The 21,259-nt window shown below is 34.1% G+C and overlaps 1 protein-coding gene across 1 annotated transcript in view; it reads left to right on the top strand.

The window, feature by feature from the left end:
* Positions 1-21,259, top strand: part of WDR70 (WD repeat domain 70) — a 253,902-nt gene that overhangs the window by 44,357 nt on the left and 188,286 nt on the right. Inside the window, exon 7 of the mRNA XM_081053278.1 lies at positions 2,729-2,862. Within this exon, the coding sequence (XP_080909404.1) occupies positions 2,729-2,862 (134 nt within the window). The remainder of the gene's footprint in view (positions 1-2,728; positions 2,863-21,259) is intronic.

Below are 21,259 nucleotides of genomic sequence, written 5' to 3'. Positions count from 1 at the left end.
AGAATTAAATATATTTGTTTAAGTATTTGTTAAAAGATAGGTTTATTGTTATTTTAAATGACTTGAACAGCAAATACTTTAAAATGCCTTAGTTTTAATTTCTGCTATGGTAAACATTGATACATATAATTCACATAAACAAACACTTTTTGGGTCCTCAGTGATTTTAAGAGTGTGAAAGGTCTTGAAACCAAAGTATCTGAGAACTGCTGCTATGAGAAATTATTTCCATCTAGTTCTTGATATTATATCTACTTTTTATTAAGTCAGACTTTTGATATTTTTATTCTGAAATCGTGACAGAATTTTAAGAACTTTCATATTTTTATGTATAAGGAAAAGAATTGTAAACTGTTGATACTTAAAAGGAAGTTTTCCTACCATTTAATTCAGAGATTTTTTTTTTTATAATTAAGAGATAGTACATGGGTTTCACACGTTTTATTTAAATATTTCCCTTTCTTCAAATCAAATTTTATCATTTGTTAATTTTTCTAAACTTTATTTTTTATTTATTTTTTTTTTTAAGGAGGGTGCAGCTCACAGTGGTTTATGCAGGGATTAAACCGGCATCTTGGTGTTATTAGCACAGTGCTCTAATCAACTGAGCTAACTGGCCATCCCCAAATTTTAACTTTTAAAGAAATGTAATTAAAAAAAAATACTCCAAATTATGTTGCACTTCAAAAATCAATTAGAACTTCTAATTGTACTGTAAGGTTAGCTAATTTCTTTTTGCAGTCTTGTCTTTCCCCTGCGTGTATTTCGACTTCTTGGAAATGTATCAGCTATTAGGAAGGTGACTCTTTTTCTGGTTTTGTTTTTTGTTTTTGTTTTCTTCCAACTAGTTATTATAAAAATATTCATATACTCAGAGAAGTATAGTGAATGCTAAAAGGAATCCACATATTATTTATTTCTGAGCCTTACCAATTATCTACATAAATCCAGTCTTGTTTCCCATGTACTTTACATTTCTAGTAAACCTCTTACCCCCATCTACCCGCCTTGTGGGATTATTTAAAAGTGAATTCCAGACTTCATATGATTTCATCTCTGAATATTTCAGTATGAATCTCTAAGAGATGAGGTTGGTCTGCCCTTTCCTCTTCTCCCTCTTCTTCTTTCTCTCGTAATCAGAACATTTTTATTACATCTAATTTTTTCCCCAATAATTATTTAATATAATCTAATACCACAGTTTTCAAATGTCTTCAATTGTCCCATACACATTGTTACAGTTAGTATGTTCAAATCAGTATCCAGATAATATCTGACTCATTCTTAAGAGAGCCATCATTATTTGTTATGTTTCTCAATCTGTAAGTTTTTCTGCTCTCTCTTTTCTTCCTTGCCATCGAAGAAATATGTCTATTTGGAGAATATACTTACAATGGGCAACTGTTTGCCCATTGTACTGTGTGATAGTCAACTGAACAGTTCCAAGTGATAATATGGTATGGTTTGATTTTACTGATTTTTATGTTTATCACATGAAGTAGGAAGAGTTGCTAGATACTGTCATCGTTTTAAACACTGCTTTTCCCCTTACATCCTTCTAGATCAGTTTGATTGAACACTATGTTGACATTGGAAAGCCAGCTTAAAAAAATTGGCAGATTATTATTGTTTACAAATGTTTGTCTGTGTATGTCAGCCTTTTCTCAATATTATGGGCCAAAATAACATCAATAATTGTATTGAATTAGATCTATGTGCGTAAGTATTATACTAGGCTTATTCACATAGATCCAATTCACAAATAATTTATGGAATTAGTGTAAGTGCTGTTATAATGTGGATAGCCACTTACAAACTCAGCTTTAAAAATAATTGCTTAATGGGCCGGCCTGGTGGCTCAGGCTTTTGGAGCTCCGTGCTCCTAACTCCGAAGGCTGCCCGTTCAATTCCCACGTGGGCCAGTGGGCTCTCAACCACAAGGTTGGCGGTTCAACTCCCACAAGGGATGGTGGGCTGTGCCCCATGCAACTAGTAACGGCAACTGGACCTGGAGCTGAGCTGCGCCCTCCAGAACTGAGATTGAAAGGACAACAACTTGAAGCTGAAGGGCACCCTCCACAACTAAGATTGAAAGAACAACAACTTGACTTGGAAAAATGTCCTGGAAGTACACACTGTTCCCCAATAAAGTCCAATAAAATCTTTAAAAAAAAATAATTGCTTAAGGTGACTATGCTGAGTACTTAGCCATATGCACAAGATAATAATTTCTACTTTGTCCTACTTTGTTCAGTAGTTTTCTTAAAGTTCCCGTTGCTGTTACTCACTTTGGTAATTTTAGATTCATGTGTTCTTTATGTAGTGGTAGTTAAACTATCTTGAAAGGTTTCCTTAAAATTGTTCATTGAAAAAGCTGAATTGTTTGTGAGATTTCTACTTATATACTAAAGCAACTTAGTTTATCATATGAAATAGCAATCATCACTATTGTGAGTATGTGGTAGATAAGGTGGGACAAAGCTGGTGATCAGAGAAATTAAAATATTTTTCTTTTTATTATTTCCAAAAAAATAATACTTATGATAATAAAGTCAAATAATATAGAAGGTGCTGTCCTTTCCTACATTCTAGAGGTAACAACAGTTGGTGGTCTATCTTTCCAATTCCTATAATATGAGATGTGGGGTTACAGAAAGGAAGTGGGTGTTATAATGGACTATAAGTATCTTTTCTCCAATTAATGTTTGTTTGTTTGTTTTTAAACCAGGTTTCTGCTTTGGGTCTGGATCCCTCAGGTGCCCGTTTGGTGACTGGAGGATATGACTACGATGTTAAGTTTTGGGATTTTGCTGGAATGGATGCTTCTTTTAAGGCATTTCGATCCCTTCAACCTTGTGAATGGTATGTACCACTCACTTCATGTATCTTCCTATTTGAAGACAGAGTGCTGTTGTCATTTGTATTCTCTCTATAATGGTTTTTACCCAGGTACAATAAGTTTATATGACTATATATTACCTTCAGTTTTCAAATGAAAGTGAAATGTACTTTAAATTTCTTTCCTTAATTTCATTAACCTTTATTTTAAGACATTTTCTGTCTTTTTTGTTTTGTTTTTTTAAATTATTTTTATTTAGAAGTTGTTACCTTGCTTAGTTTATTTGAAAAATACTCCAATAAGTACTGTGTAATACTCTGCATGTGTATATGACATGTGTTCAGCCAACACCACTGTGCTGCTGTGCTCAGCTAGCAGTGTATCACACAGGGCTTCATGTGGTGCCACTGAAGCCACCGTTTAGTTCCATTTTTGACCGTATTTGATCTTTTAGCATGTTGGATATCAAAAATGGATTTTTATTGGTCAAATTAATGTGTTGTTAACTTGCATAATGTTTGTTGAAAATGGGCTCTTATTGATGACATTTAAAGATAGTCAAGACTGGTGAATTAGCTGAAATTGCTTAGATACCGTTTCCTACTCTTGCATGAATGGGGCGTAAGAATCTAGTTTCACCTTTAACCTGAACTCTTAGGGATGATGATTTTTTGCTAAACTTAATATCCATCTGTAAACCCTGGATCCTGTCAGCTATGTGGAGAAAGTTTCTGTCTCTGGATCTTGAGTGTTTGCTTCCAGTGAACCTTTTTGTGTTTGGAGCATCTAAAAAGCTAGAGAGCTGAGCTTTTTCTTAAGCCCACAGAACAGGTTATATGAATTGTTTGTGCTTACTTGCTAATAAATGCTTAGCTAATAAATGTCTGTATGTGGATCAGGTTGGATCTGAGACCTCAAATTTCTCTGGGAGGTGAAGTTATCTAGCAAAATAACCATTTTGACTAAAGTCGCTTTGGTCATTTTTCTACAAATCATTGATTTGTAAATTTTGAAGTCATAATTCTTAAGCTATCTAGTAAAGACTTGTGAATTCCCTAAATGAACATGGCAGATCTATGATCAATTGGAGCCAAAAAAAAAAAAAAAAAAAAAAAAAAAGAGAAAGCACTGAGTATCTCCAGTGATAGGTGGATTTAAAATAGCTGTCATGATTTAAAATAATAACATGTTACCTTGAATTAGTATGACAACCTTTTAAAAATGTACTTCAAATATGTTGTTAATCCCATTTCCCCACACGATGGGCTCTTGATTCCCACAGGGATTGTGTTTTCCTTCTGCCTTTACAAATATAAGCTGATGGGTTCAGGAGTATCCAGTGCTCTCAGCTCTGTCAGAGCTAATGATCAGCTCTGAATAGAATACATGTTATGAGTCTCAAGCCAGGCTCTATCACTAAACTGTGCCATTTGTTGTAATTGAAAATGCAGAAAAGCATAAGAATGAGCTTTTTTTTCTCTTCCATAATTAAATTGTTGCATCCTATTTGTAATACTGTAATACTACAAACATTATGTGAATGTTTCTCTTTTGAATGATGAGAACTGTTCAACTTGGCCATCATTTGCCTCTCATTTCCAAATAATGTGATTCTACTTTTTATCACAAAGATTTTCTTGGACTCAGTATATATTTTACATCTATCTATTTATATTTATATACTTACCTGTAATTCACTTTTTTACTGTGAAAAATTTCAAGCATAGAGAAAAGTAGTGTAATAGCCATCTATGCTTTACCTGGATGTGACAGTTATAAACATTTTTCTGTATTTGCTTCATCTTGTTTTTGTAATTTTTGAAGTATTTAAAGGTGAAGAGACATAACTTTTACTTTGAAATACTTCAGTGTGTATCTTTCAAAAATACAGACATTTTCTATATAATCATAGTCCCATGATTACTTCTAACAACATTCTTTAGAATTCCTTAATATTTCTAATAACTCTTCCATATTTAAATTTCCGCATTTGCCCTCACAGTGTATTGTAATGCTGGTTTGTCAGAAATGGATCCAATCAAGTAACATACATCACATTTATTTTGAACCTCTCTTATGTATCTTTTAATCTAGAACAGTGTCTCCTTCCTACCATTTCTTTCCCATGACTTTATGACTTTGTTAAGCAGACACGTCCAGTTATCCTCTGTAAGGTTCTTCCTCTCTTATTTTGTAACTGTTTAATTGTTTCTTTATCTCCAGTATTTCCTATAGAAGATCCAAAGGCTTGATTATCACCCATATTTTATCATATCAGGTGGCATGTATTGTCTAATTGTTGCCACTACTAGTGACTAACAATTAAGGTCGATTCCTGGATTAAGTTGGTGACATCTGATTCCTCCATTGTAAAGTTAATACCATATATTTGAGATAGGTAAGAACTTTGTGGGAAGATATTTTGGTACAATGTAAATATCCAGATTCACCTTGTCTTTTCACTTAATAAGTTTAGTATCCATTGATTATTAGTACCTAATTTTCTCATTAAGTGTTGTAAGTTGGTAATTTTCTAATTCTGTTATTTCATCTATATTTGCTTGCTGGCTTTCTTCTAAAAGAAGAACCTTTCTCATTAACTAATATTATTTGGTAACCCTGAAATACAGCTCCTACTGGAGAGGCAGTATAAATGCTTAGTTATTTCCTATTAATTACTCATTTTCAGCTTAAGGGTTATGGTGATAAATGAGTTGTTGCTGTTATTGGTGGTGATTTTTTTTCTTTTTCTTTTTTGAGTATCAATATTTGTGATTTTAAAATTTTCATGTGTTTCAGTCAATTGCAGTCATTATTCTTTTTGATGTTTAAATTGTCTCAGATTTGGCCAGTGGGGAGTCCAATAAATGCTATGACGTGACTGCATTAGTCTTTAAAAGCTTATTTTCTGGCATGACATGGTGTGGGCTTCCTGGTTCATTCCTGTCCATGTCCTGGAATCAGCATGTTTCCATGGAGACCTGTTTTTTAAAAGTGGGAAGGGCATTTATAGGCCAAATCTGGATATGACCTATGCTCATTGATATCGGGGTATCATTGCTTCTGGACTTTTTCAGTGAAAAGAGGTGAACAATATAGGTACATATGTGTGCGTGCATGTGTGTTTAAATGACAAGATCATATTGATATTTACATTTCAAATTTTAGCAAACTTTCAATTCCAGAATATTTTTTAATTTACAGAAAAGCTGCAAAGATAGTTCAGAATTCAGGTATATCCTTAACCCAATTTCTCCTATTTTTAACATCTTATATTACCATGGTACATTTATGACAAACTAATGCTGGTACATTAGTATTAACCAGACTCCAAATTTTATTTGGATTACACTTTTTTTTTTTAAACTAATATCCCTTTCAAGGTACCACATTGCATTTAGTCTTCATGCCTGTTTAATCTCCTCTGGTTTATGATAGTTTCTCAGTCTTTTCTTGTTTCTCATAACCTTGAAAGTTTTGAGGTGTACTGGTCAGGTATTTTGTAGACTGTCCCTCGATTTGATTTTTTTATGATGTTTTTCTCACGATTAGACTGGGGCTGTGGGTTTCTGAGCTGAATATGACAGAAGTACAGTGCTCTTATCACATATCACGGGTGCATGCTATCATGTTTTTGAGGTTACTCCACTGTAAAGTTACTTTTTCCTCCTGTTTCCATACGTGATTTCTTTGGAAGCAAGTTAATAAATGCTGCTCCCACTTGGGAGAGTGGAAAAACTGAGCTCCACCTCCTGGACCTAGTGATATGTAAATGAACTACATGGAATTCCTCTGTAGGGAAGAATTGTCTCTTTTTCCTATTGATTTAATCATTTTTCTATCAGTATTGACTAATGGCTACTTATTTCATACCTTTTTTTCTTTTTCTTCAAAAAGATTACGGCAGGTTGCTTATATGCTTTATTTATTGAGCTGTGGTTATGGAGACTATCCCAATTTTCCATAAAATTCTCTTGACAGTGCTGCAATATTACGGCACAAATGATTCAAAGTACCACTAGATATAAGGACCAGAGTTTTTGATAATAATCCATGATTTTGGGCAATGTTTGGATGGGAACATACGATATGGATGGTCAGATGAAAGATACCAAAATGTCATATTTCATACCTTTGGTTGTAAGCCAATACTGTATTGTTTACAGTTTGTTTCCGCTGTGGCGCTTGGAAGCTATTTCAATTTGGCTTTTATGGCCCTTTCTTTGACATGCCTCTTTTTTTTTTGTCATGCCTTACTTTTTGGTATTATAAGATGCTTCAGATTCATCTTATATTTTTTTCTGTCCCAGTCCTAGGATCAGTCATATTTCCTAGGAGAATGGTGTCAGTAAAACAGTAGGTAGGTTCTTGATGTGCTTATTGCTGTTGGGGTGCCACTGCGTCTAGGCCTTTCTCAGACAACAGATCTAGGAAGTGGATGAATGTATACTAACCTGTGTATACACTGTATCTATAATTGTTTATATATCTTTTTTGCCTCTATATTAAGCTAAACAAGGCATTCATACTCAGGTCTCTGACTCTAATCCAGTGCACATTGGTTCATTCTAGCCTTCCCTCTTCCTCCTCCTCAGAAACTTTCAGCTTTCCACCCTGAGAAACCTGGCTCCCAACACCCATCCATATATATGTATTTGTTTAACCCCTCTATACATGTAAAACAGTTTCAGAATTGTACATCTGTAAAGCTGTTCCAATTTAAATTTAACGTTACAGAATGTTTACTTAATGTCTTTCGTTTTATACTCAAATTCAAAGATAGAACTTGTTTTTGAGAAAGGGCTTACTGGACAAGACCAGGAGTTGGCAAAATTTTTCTATAAAGGAAGGGTCTGATAGTAAGTATTTTAAGCCTTACAGGTGAAAATGGTCTTTTAGAATTTATCTGTGTATGCGTGTCTATATTATATAATACTAAATTAAATTTACATTAAATTTTTAAGTAAAGAAAAAGGTGCAGTACAGGTATTTATATTCTTTTCATTCAATTTCAATTTCTTTATTTTGTTAGCTCCTTGTTTTGATTCTGACATCCAACATATTAATGATCAATCCTTTTCTGTTTTTTTTTTTTTTTTTTGACAATTGTAAGTTTGATAAATGTGCAGTAAGTTCTCATTCAGTTGATAATGGTTAAATATGGCAGAGTCAGATTTTGGTATGCCATGAGGAGCTTTTCTTTATTTTGACACTGATTTGTTAAACAACCTTTTGGATTAAGTTATTCACCTACATGAGAATCCATGCATACCTATAACTCAGCTAAATTCTTCCATAACTTTTTTGTCTCCCATCCACATTTTTCCTATATCATCTGCCAAGAAAACTTAAGGGAATTTGTTGACTGTCTTGAAGATGTAAAAGCACAGGATGCTGTTTTCAGATCATCTTCTCACCTGTAATAGCAGATGTCAGAATTTGGCCGATATGCAAGAGGCAGCATGATGGTGAATCAGTGGGTGTCAAAGAGGCATTCACACATAAAGAACCCCCTAGTAGCCATTCAGGAGGAGAGGTAGAAGTCCTAAAGATAGGAATAGACTGCGCTAAGGTGTTCTAGATTTAGGGCAATTCTGATGAATTTCTCCAAAGGACTCTGGTGCTGTAATGTTCTTGGCCTCATTCTCAGTCACTCCCCTGGGACACCTTAAAAAGATTGATGTTAAATGTTTTCTTGATTTATTCTATAAAAATCAGATTTTAAAAAGTGCTATCTTTTTGTTGTTGCTCAACTTCTTTTTTTATGCATCTTCCATTTTTGGTATTTTGAAGTCTGTTTAATAATTTGTTTTGGACTTTCGCCCAGTCTCGGTATTAGATTTGTTATTAGGATCTCTAGTTTCTAAAGTCTTCCTTTGTCCCATTTAGTGAAAATCAGTACCGCATTTTCTCTGATGCAACCTGATGTTGTCTTCTATTTTCTTTCTGTTTTCTCACAGGTTCTCAATAATTATATATGCAGGTTTAAAGAGTCAGAATCCTTGGAATCACAAACCCTTCCTTCAGATATATCCTCTATACCAAAAAAAAAAAACACCAAAAAAACCAAAAAAACAAAAATATGTAGATGGAGTAAAATTTTTCATAAAATATCAAGAATGTTTGGATTACTTTGGGTAACCCAAGTTAAGAATTCTTTATCTTTTAACTATTTAAAAATGGCTAGGTAGATACTCTCTACTCTCTTCTTTTTAAAACATTTTAACGAAGTAATGTATAACATATTCTCATAAAGAAATTAAAACATTATGGATAAAACTAAATTTCTTCCTTGATCACCTTCATTTTAATGTCTTTCCTAGGTGTTACTACTATTTTCATCATGGTACGCATGCTCTGAGTTTTTTCCATGCAGTTATTAACAGTTATATGTACCGATTAAAAACAGGTATATACTATATTTGTTTTCATAAATGGTATCAGATGGTTGTTATTCCATTTTTTTCTACTTCACAATATTGCTTAGATATTTTTAAATCTCACTACACGTATAATATATTCTAAGTGCTGCATAGCATACTACCATGTGTAACTTCCCATAGTTCCGTGGCTTTGAAACTTCAATAGGCATGAGAACCATCTGAAAATGCTTGCTGTACCTCACCTTTAACGTTTCCAATTCTTTGGATCTAGTGTGGCCCAAGAACTTGCATTTCTAACAAGTTCCCAGGTGCTGGTGGTGTACCTGGTCTGAGGACACACTTTGAGAACCACTGCACGTATTAGCTATTCTCTCATTGATGGATTTTGGGATTGTGGCCACGTTTTCACTATTACAAATAAATGATGAGATGGTTATCTTTATACCTCATTGGGCATAAGTGTAAATCGAGTGTTTCTCAAGGACAGATAGTAAGAAGTAAAATGCCTCTTGTGCACATTTAAAAATGTTGACTTTGTGAAATAGCCGTCTTTCAAATATTCATTTTGTAAAATGTCATGTGGGTTTATCACTGGGAGAGAAGGAGGCAACACAACTACGTGCTTTGCTGTCTGTGCATGAATGAACAACACATGAACAGTGACCAATCCTGACAGACTTTGGAGGAAGTGGTATGATTGGTTATTGATCAGGATGCGCATCTGCTATTTATGTAGTGAGTTTGGGACTGAAGAGCTAGCAGCACACTTCGTACTTTATACAATAACTCACAGTTATACACTGCAGTAACTAAAATTTGAACCATATAGCTGGGCCTGGTATTATTTATGTGACTGAAATTCATGCATATCAGAACCGTGCAAAGCAAGGATTTCCTGTATTTGACATGAAAAAAATAAAAAAGAAACTCAATTGGAGATATAGAATAAAACAATTTCCTTATTGTGGAAAATAGATTATATTCCTCTACTCTGATCTTTTGGTCTGCTGACAGATCAACAAGTTAATGATTAGTATGGAGATTTTATAAGCCCGGCGTTTTGCTTTGATTTCTGGTATAATTTAGTCAACCAAATGTTGTTTAATCAGATACAACACAATTTCATACACAATGAATATTGATTGTGTATTATTATATTCACTGTTGAGAAAAATTTTTTTCCAGTTTTTGTTACCATATGATATGGTTTTTAACAGTTTGTTAATCATTTGTGTCAAATGTTCGGCTTTCTTGAGTGGATGGATTCTGTTTTTCATCAGGTGTTTCTTGTTTTAAGCAATTACTATTCCGATTTAAATTATAAATATTATATAAATTTCCATTTGAGAAACCCACCCGCAGATTCATAACTGAAGACAAGTTTGTTTTTCAGTCATGCTGGCTTTTAGTCATGAGATAAAATGCACAAATTATGTAACTTGGTGACAATTATAAAACCATTTTGTGAATGGGCACTTAACTGGAACTGCTCAACTGTATAGATAACATTCAGTGTGAAATCAGACAGCCCTGAATACTTGAGTAACTTCTGAGACTTTGCACATTATAGTTTCTCAAACTCGGGTTTATGGGCATACTTTTAGGAGCTCATGAATTCTTTTCGTTAACTTAAAATTTTTGCTTTTTCATTTTGATAATCATTTGGCATAACCCTGATATCTGCATTTGTTTAACTTTGTGTTTAAATTAACCTGGGCAGAAGTGCTACTTGCACTTTTAGTGGCCATGGCCTTGAGAAAGGAGCAGAGACATACTTCATACGTAAATGATACATTGGCGCCCAGTGAAAGCTTGTTTTGTCATAAAGTGCTGTACGATCAAAGTTTTCAGAGTAGCTATAAAAGAGTCAATTGGTGGGAAAATTGACTCATCACTGTAGCACAATAAAATAGGCATGTGCTTTAGCATGCAATAAATATTCATTAATTTGTTGGTCTGATGGCAGATTAGAAGGCTGTTGTAGAGAGATATAATAAGTTTGTTCCACAATAAAGAGGTTGTTTCATTCTATATCATATGGTTTCAGCAAACAACGTAAAATTAATTTGAATTTTATTGTTTTTTTAGTATTTACTTTAAAAATCACTTCATTGAGGTTTAATTTACATAATCATAAAATTTACTCATCTTAAGTGTGCAATCTAGTAATTTACAGATTTAGTAATTTACAGACTTGTGCAACCATCACCATAATCTAATTTCCATCATCCTAAAAACAAACCTCATTCCCATTTGTGGTCACTCTCCATATCCACCTCCAGCCTTACGCAGCCACTAATCTACTTTCTGTCTCTATAGATTTGCTTTTTCTGGATATTTAACATAAATGGAATGATACAATATGTGGTTTCTTGTGTCTGGCCTCTTTCACTCAGCAAAATGTTTTTGAGGTTCATCTATGTTGTAACACATCACACATTAGTGCTTTGTTCCTTTTTGTGGTTGAATAGTTGTGTGTGTGTGTGTGTGTGTGTGTGTGTCATATTTTTGTTTGTCCATTCACCAGTTGGTGGACATTTGGGTTGTTTCTACTTTTTAGATATTATAAATAATGCTGCTATGCACATTTGTGTACAAGTCTTTGGATGGACATATGTTTCCAATAGATGCCTTGATTGAGAATTGCTAGGTCATATGGTAAATTTATGTTTAACATATTAATAACCTGACAAACTGTTTTCCAAAGTGACTATGCCATTTACCTTCCCACCAGCAATATATAAAGGTTTTAGTTTCTCTACATTCTCACCAATGTTTGTTACTGTGTTTTCATGGTAGTCATTCCTGTGGGTATGGAGTGGTTAATATTTACTTTTAAATTCATTGTGAACTTACAGTTTTATAAGAGTTGTAAGTTTAAGGAGCCTAGTGATGTGTTTATACTCAATTAAATAATATTATAATTATTTGTCATCAGAAAGTGATCTCTAAACATATTTTCCCAGCAAAAGGAAGGTGTTAATTACTCAAATTTGAAAAACATTGACCTAAGTCATCAAGAAAGCGTTCACCTTTGAAAAAATCTTCAAAATATATTGAGTTAAAAAAGTACTTTATAGAATAGTGTATAGTTTTTTAAAACGCTCAGAAAAAAACAACATAAACTATTTGCTTATATGTGCATAAAATATTCCTGGAAAGATATGCAAGAGACCAATAATATTGATTTTCTACAGGGTAAAGAACTGGTGATCTGGAAGACCACGGTGGGAGGAAAATGTATTTTTTGCCCTTTTATATATTTTAGCCACATGGTGTATATATTTATATTTCTTATTTAATACAGAAATAAATGTTTTTCTTTTGCTAAAGAAGAAATGATTTGTTTACATAATAGTAATATTAATAGTGTGTATCATAATCATAGCTAATAGTTATTGAGCCTGGCTGAGTTCTTTTTTTTTTTTTTTTAATTTATTGGGGTGACAATTGTTAATGAAATTACATAATTTCAGGTGTACAATTCTGTATTACATCATCTATCAATCCCATTGTGTTCACCACCCAACTGAGTTCTTTATATCAGTTAATTCTCATAACTGCCTTGTATCATACGTACATTTATTTTCCCCATTTTACAGATGTGGAAATGGAGGCTTACAGAGATTAATTAACTAGCTCAAGGTCACACAATAAGTGACAGAACAGGGATTTGAAAGCAGGTATTCTAACTGTAGGGCTTGTACCATTAATGACTACCATGTTTCCCCGAAAATAAGACCTAGCTGGACAATCAGCTCCACTGCATCTTTTGGAGCGAAAATTTATATAAGACCTGGTCTTATTTTCGGGGAAACACAGTAGGTTAATAAAATCACACGTCATTCTTGTGTATGTCAAGACAGTCCTGGGGATGACAGGACTTGTGGTTTACTAACTGGAGAGGAAGAGTTAATATGGTCTGTACCTGTCAATTTGGTCAGTGTGGGACCCTGTGCATCACCAGGAAGCTTTAATATGAGGTGAGAGGTGTGTAGGAAAGCACGGTTCATATTCTTTGATCTACTTTATGTACCTGAATGTATCTTCTTATTCTCTTTGATATTTTCTTTATAAAATTATATAAGCTTAAGGATTTTTTTTTTAACTTTCCTGGGTTTCCACTATCTTCTATAATTGTCATCAAGTTACATAATTTTGTTTATTTTATCTCGTTGACTAAATGCCGGTGACCCCTTGGGTTGTATTTCAGCTCAGATGTCAACTCCTCAGAGACCTTTACTAGCTACCCCATCAAAAGTAGCTCTTGTCTTCGTCTCTCCACTGTTACCAACTTTATCCATTGTCGTGATTTATTTTCTTTATAAAACTTCTCATTATCAGAAATGATCTGTGTTTTTACATGTTTACTTGTATTCGGCACCTGGAACCGTGCCTGGCCTATAGTAGAAACTTATTATTCATTAAATAAGTTATAAATAGAATCTTTTCATATTTTTCTCTAAAAATTTCTTGTTGTATGGAGTAATAACCAAGATGTTTCACCAAAATGTTCCTATCTTTCACAAAGAAGGAAAGTATAAAGATTTCTTTATTATTTGTCCTGGAGGATCTAAAATCTTTGGCTTAAAGTCTATCAGTTCAGGGCAGAGAAGGAACAGGCAGTTCTTAAAATTTCTGTACTGTTGGTGATGCATTGGGCTTCTGGCCTCAGGCTGATATGTTTAGCTTTTAAAAAAAATAACACAACAAAACTGAGACATGTATTCTCAAAATAACTGGTTAATGAGTGTTATTGCATCTTATGATTTACATTCATTTTGTGTTGAAATTGATCGCCACTGAGTCACAATTTCTACTTTGTAATGGTGTTTGCAGTTCTTGGTATATATCTTTTAGTTCCTTCTTTTGATTAAACAGTCCCAGAGTACAAAGGAAAAAAACAAAACACCTTTACCTGGTATTCGCCTTCCTGAGTGAGTCTTAGATTTAGAAATTAAAAATTTTTGTTATAAGAAATCAGAATGTATGAATCATTTCTCTAGCCATTGGGCATGATCCACCATAATCTCTGCTTATTTAGCTGGCTTGTGTCATAATTGTCATAATTGTTATAGTGTGGCTGGGGAAAATTGCATTATTCTCTGACGTTCATTGAAGTATTTTTACCCCGTTTCTTTTCTGTAGTAGACTGAGTTATGTAAAATTCAGTCCTACAACTAAGTATTACTCTAGAGTCAATGTGCAGGATAGGTAAAAACCTGGTTTCTGAGTCACAGAAGTTTGAATTCTGTTTTGGCCAGTTCATTTGCTGTATGACATGGCAAGTTATTTAATCATTTTGACCCTTGGCTTCCTTGCCTGTAAAATAGAATTAACAATATCTATTTCTTTGGGTTATGGTAATTATTAAATGAATAATGTATGCAAAGTCGGCACACAGTGGCAATAAAGCATTCAGTAAATAGTAGCTCTTAGTATTTTATAATTGTTTAAAATAAAGGAATTCTAGGACACAGACTCTCACAAATTGATGTCTCAAAGTATTACTTCACATTACTGAGATTTTGTTCACATCAGAAGATTGGATTTTACTCTAAAAATTAAGACTACTATTTAATCTGTTATCTGACTTGATTTTGTTTTTAGGAGCACTGGTTATCCAGTTTGGATTCTCTTTTATCTCTTTTCCATTCTCCTTTTTCTTCTTCCTGACCCAGTTCTCTTTATCTCCCCCTTTTTTCCTATAACCTGTAAAAATCTCGTAAGTCAATTCACTACTAATTTCTTGCTGTTTTAATTCAGTACCTTAATGTTTTTAGTGAACTTCTTAAAAGTCAAATTATTTTACATGCAGTAAAATTCATTCTTTTTGAATGCTACGAGTTTTGAGATATGCATACAGTCATATTACCACCATCACAATCAAGTTATACATCATTTTCATTATCCCCCAAAATTCCTTCCAGCCACTTCTCTTGACCCCCAGGCAATCAGTGATCCAATTTTATTGTTGCCTCTATCAATAGATTTTTTCTTTTTATTGTTATGTAGTATCCCCTTGTATGAATATACAACAGTTTATCTGTTCATTAACTGATAGACATTTGGGTAGCTTCCAGTTTTTAGGTATAATGAATCAAGCTGCTATAAATGTTTCCATACAGGTATTTTTGTGGATAGATATTTTAATTTACTTGGGTAAATACTTAAGAGTAAATTGCTGGGCTGTATAGTATGTATTAACTTTATAAGAAATTGCCAAATGTTTCCAAAGTGTTGTACCATTTTGTTTCCTTAGGAGCAATGTGTAAGAGTTCTAGTTACTTTATGTTTTTTGCCTATACTCGGTATTATCTGTGTTTTTAAATTTAACCATTCTTTTGGGTGTGTAGTGGTACGTAATTTAATTTCTCTGATGATTACTGATATTGAGCTTCCTTTTATGTTCTTATTTACTTTACATATTAATCTTCTTTGGTGAAGTGTCTGTTCAGATCTTTTGCCCATTTTTATTTTTTTATTTATTTTTTTTTTTATTAATTAATTTATTTATTAGTTTCAGGTGTACAAAACAAGGTAATACTTAGACGTTCATCATTTATATCCCTCATACTGTGAACCCCCCTCCCCCCATCCACTATCCCTCCGACCTCACACTGAACCATCACATTATATATATAAAATTATAGTTGGCATTCATTAATGTTTAGCTTCTGATGTACAATGCCATGATCAGGTATCCACAGTATCCCTGAGGTGGTCTCCCAAATAGGACGCATGTCCATCCTTTTGCCCATTTTTAAATTGGGTTTTCTTTCTTAGGTTGGTTGATAAAATTCTTTATAAGATATGTGTATCACAAATATTTCCTCTTAGTCTGTGGCTTGCTTTTCATTTTCATGATGGTGTCTTTTGAAGAGCAGCTTTAATGTCCTTTTTTTAATATTTTATTTTTATTTTTTTTATTAGTTTCAGGTACGCAAGACAAAGTAATACTTAGATGTTTATCACTTATATCCCTCACACTGTGTGAACCCCACTCCCCTATCCACTATCCCTCTGACATCGCACAGAGCCATTACATTTCCACTGTCTCTATTCCTAATGCTGTACTCCGCTTCTTGTAAGTATATACACATATGTATATATATATATAAAATTATAGTTGACATTCATTATTGTTCAGCTTCAGCTTCAGGTGTACGGTGCAGTGATCAGGCATCTACACCATCCCTGAGGTGGTCTCCCTAATGGGACAAGTGTCCATCAGATACTCTACAAAATCTTTATAACATTATTGATTACATTCCCCAAATTGATTTTCAAAACCCCGTGGCCATCTTGTGGTTACTGACTGTTTTCTAATCCCTTCACCTTTCCCCTTATCCCCACCCCCCTCCCATCTAGCAACCCTCAGTTTTTCCTCTATGTCTCCAAAACTGTTTCTGATTAGTTCATTCACTTATTCTTTTCTTTAGATTCCACATATAAGTGAGATTATATGGTATTTGTCTTTCTCTGTCTGACTTATTTCACTTAACATAATGTTCTCCAGGTCCATCCATGTTGTTGCAAATGGTAAGATTTCTTTCTTCTTTATGGCTGCGTAATACTCCATTGTATAAATGTACCACAGGTTCTTAATCCAGTCATCTACTGATGGGCATTTCGGTTGTTTCCATGTCTTGGCTATTGTGAATAGTGCTGCAATAAACATAGGAGTACATAAAGTTTTTTGAATTAGAGTTTTGGATTTCTCCGGATAGATAACTAAGAGTGGAATTGCTGGATGATAAGGTAGTTCCATTTTCAGTTTAATGTACTTTTAAATAGTGTTCTCTGTCATTGCCCATTGTCTGCTTGTTATTATAAACCATGCTTTCTTGAATTTTTTTTACATAGAAAAATTTCTACAAATATTTATTAAATGAAAAATAATTTTTCAAAAGTATCCCATTTTTATAATATATAACTTACGTATTTATGTTTTTCAATTACTAGGAAAAGTGTGGGATGTTGATCTTGGGAATGAACGTATTATGTAGAGGAAATGGAGAACTCCCACTTTCTACTTTTACATGATATGTCAAAACAAGATGAATTGCTTTTGTAATTAAAAAGATGTCTTATACTTCAGAAAACAAGACATCATAAACAAAATTAAAATACAAAGTATAAACTCAAAAAGTTGAAATGCATATTGAAAATAATGGGCTACTATCTATAATAGAGTTTCTGCAAATTAAAGAAAGGGATATTTGAAAATTAAAACTGATCCATGGAAATGAATTAACAGATAGTAGAAGAGATACAGCTGACCAGTAGACTTGAAAAAAGATGCACAGCTTCACTAACAATCAATGAAGGAAAAATTAAAATGCCAGCGAGGTACTACTTGTTACTTATAAGACTGGAAAAGACAAAAAAGACCTATACTGTCCACTGTGGAGAGGAGACAAGGTGGGGTATTAACTACTAAACTTTTTCCCTACAGAGCAATTTGATAATACCTATCAAGTTGTAAAATGTAAACTATGATGATAAGGTTTGGTGAAATGCCTACTTTTAGGCATTGTTGATGGGAATGTAAATTGGTACTATTTGTGGAGGGCAATTTGGCATGATGTTCCAAATTACAAACACAGGTACTCTATGATCTAGTAACCCACGTTTAGGAATTTGTCTCATACCGACACATGGAAATGACCAAGGAATAAGTTTATTTATTGCAGCATTGTATATAGCAACAGATATGTTTTCTTGAATTTAGTTTTAGCATGAAACAATGACAGTCTAAAAATATCTTTTTTCATATAGCTATGAAAAAATAGTTCTTAGTTATATTCTGTCTTTTATGCACTAAAACAGCAATTGGCAATTTATGACTAGATGGCCAAATCCAGTTCATGGCCTGTATTACACTTGAACTAAGAATTTTACAATTTTAAAGTGTTGTAAAACAAAATACAATACAACAAAGAATATGTGATGGAGATCATATATGGCCTGCAAAGCTTAAACTATTCACTACCTAGCCCTTTACAGAAAGTTGGCTGACCCATCCTCTAGAATCTCTTCACAAGCCCCTTACTATTTCACTCTCCTGCCTGGAGACAAACAGACTGAATAGATTCTTCTTACATCTTCTCACTTCCTTAAGGAAAATAGCTATAGCTAGTGGAATGGTCTGTGGTCTGAGGGATTTTCCAGGGGACTGGGTCTGAGAGTAATCCTTACAGGGGAGTCTCCTCTCCTTGTGATGGATGCTCTTGTTTTCAGGGAAGCTGTTCTGTTAGGTTTCTCACTAGTGGGTACATCTTTGTTTTGTGAACCCCTGTGTCATCTCTTGAACAACCTTTTCAGCTGCCAGCTCTCTACTGTTGTGAAACTGCTTCCATAAGAGCAGCTTTTCTATTTTGAGAACTTGCTGCTGTAGGAATTCATGGTTTGTGGGATATTTTCAAATGAGGCTGTTTTTCTAATCACTCTGGTCCTTGTCTTACAGAAATTTCTGGATCATTTCTACCTTTGTTTCTCATTCGGTTTCCAATTCTGATATTTCTCCCTATTGTTATATTTTCCTACGTTATTTCTTTTGATATTTGGACTAGGTTAGCCTAATGGATTCCTCAAGCAGCTATTTTTCCACGGATGTCTTATATTTCCTGTTTTTAAGTTTTGCAGGACTTCATATTTATGTTCTTTTTGCATCATCTTCAGCATCTCCTCTGCACTGGAAAGATATATTTCACATTCTTGTGTGACCTTCCACGTGTCCTTAATTTCTAAAGTCTATGTTTATATTTTTATTCCGAACTTCTAAGGACTTTATAATCGTCATCTTTATATCTGACAGTGTTTCTTGTTACTTTGCAACATGAAGTCTTCCTTGCGGTCAGTTTAGTGTCCTCTTTCCTTCCTCTCCAAGTACTTGGTCCTTTTCTTCACCTTACCTTTTTGCCTCTCTTTTTGCCGCTCTAATTTCTTCAAAATTCTTCCTTCAAGATTCAACTCAAGTGTCTTCCTTGCTTGAATCTCACTTAGAATACTACAGCAGTTTCTACTGTTTTCCCCTCACTATTCATGCTAAATCCCTTTAATGCCTTTCTGATACATTTTGACTAAAACTCAACTGTCTTGCCATGGTTTATAAAGTCATTTGTGTCCTGGCCCCTGATGATTTCTTCTCTTTTCTTAGTATACTCTAGCAAAATGACTGAGCGATTTTTCACACAGTTCTTTTTTTTCTGCTTAGAATGCTTCCCCCCCTACTTCTGGTACCTGCTCCCCCTTCAAAAACATGGTAAATACCTTCTTATACTTAGGCTTCCACCTAAATGTCACTTTTCCAGAGAGGCTGTCTAAAGTACGCCCTCCCACTACTTGCTCCCTCAACTCTTTTTATTCACTGTTAGATGCAGAGCCCCTAACTGCTACTTATTCTGCTACTAGAATTAAGACAAGTTATTTCTAATATCAACATTATAAATGAAGCTATTGGGAATAATCAAACAAGTCTTAGTTTTTGCTAGTCATCCTCATTGATTGGCTGTTTTTGATATTTCTTTAATCCTCAGAAGACATGAAAACATACTGTTTAAGTATTTATTACCTTTTGGACTTACTGTATTTTAGCATGGGACTTGACTGTGAGACCATATAAAGTTATAAAGCTTTAATCTCTACTTGATTGGGTGATAGAGCAGTTTTATCACATTCCTAAGTAAGAATATACATTTTTATGGAAAGGAAGGGTTATTGATTGGCTTTAGTACATTTATATTTAGTCTTGGATAGAAATTTTCTCTAGTTTTGTTTGAAAGACATATGATTTTGTAAAGTTAGTACAAGCTTTCTAACCATTAGTATGTTTAAGCTATTAGATGATATACGTATTCCTAATTAATTGTGCATTGGAAATCTATATTTATAAGTTTAAAAGCTCAAATGTTGAAGTAGCTGAACATTTATTTTCGCATGGAATAAATTAGTATTTTTCTGATATTCTCATTAGAAACCTTAGATGGTTCTGCCCCATGTCCGTTGCTTTTTTTGTTCTGTTTTCAGCACTAGATAATATATGTTGCATACCTGGAAGGAACAGACAGTTTCATCAAATACTATAGGAGGATGGCATGCAAATCTGAAACTATATTTTCTCTATTATTGCCTTTCATTTCCAAGAATGAAGGGGTTATATTTGACATAGTGCTTGAGTTTTTTGAGTGGGTACATAAAATCAGAAAAAAACATAGGAATGTTTCTCTTGACTGTTTTGGTAAGTAATAATTAAAAGCACATGCTAAACTTATACTAACTTGTAATGAATTTAAATGTTCAGTGAGTTCGATTCAGATGTATTCGTTACAGTTAGTACCAAGATTTTATACCCCTCAAATAATCTCAAGGAGACCTTGGAAATAAAGAAGTAAGAATCATAGCAGCTACTTATTTCACATACTGTGCTGGATGCCTTCATGTGTACTCTTTCTAATCCTTACCCGGTCCTGTAAGTATCATTTCTCCTGGTTTTTCGGTGGCGGAAACCAGGACTCAGCAATGTTCCTTATACAGTTAGTGCATGAACTCGGTCTCAGGAGCATGTCTGCAAAGTGTTGCCATCTAGTCCCATCTTCTCGTTTTCCAAAAAGGGGGGAGACGGCGGCTAGTGAAGCCGAAAGACTGGCTCCTCACCACACACTAGTTAGCAGCAGAGCGAGGACTTGGATCCCTGGCCCTCTCACTCACATTCCGGTACACTTTTCACTACATCAGGATACCTTGGCTCCTGAGCCCCAAGTGACAGCCCCAAACAGCTGTGTTTATCTGTCTTGCATGTCTCAGCTTGTTTTGCTAGCGGAGCAAAAACTACTTAAAAGGATCCTCAGTCTTCACCTTTCCACTCCCTTCCACTTACACTCATATCGTCCCCTGTGCCCCATGAATAACTTCACAGAAAGAATTGTGAAATGTCAGTAAGCCTTCCTCGGGTGTCAGAGTTCCTCCCTGAGAGAACATTCGCTTCCTCATGACTCCAGTTTACTGTTAGGATTGGCTTCCCCATCTTCTCTTT

The sequence above is a fragment of the Rhinolophus hipposideros genome (genome assembly GCF_964194185.1).
Source record: "Rhinolophus hipposideros genome assembly, chromosome: 7".
Taxonomy (NCBI): domain Eukaryota; kingdom Metazoa; phylum Chordata; class Mammalia; order Chiroptera; family Rhinolophidae; genus Rhinolophus; species Rhinolophus hipposideros.
The sequence above is the reverse complement of the archived record's forward strand: the minus strand, read 5'-3'. Positions and strand labels throughout refer to the sequence as shown.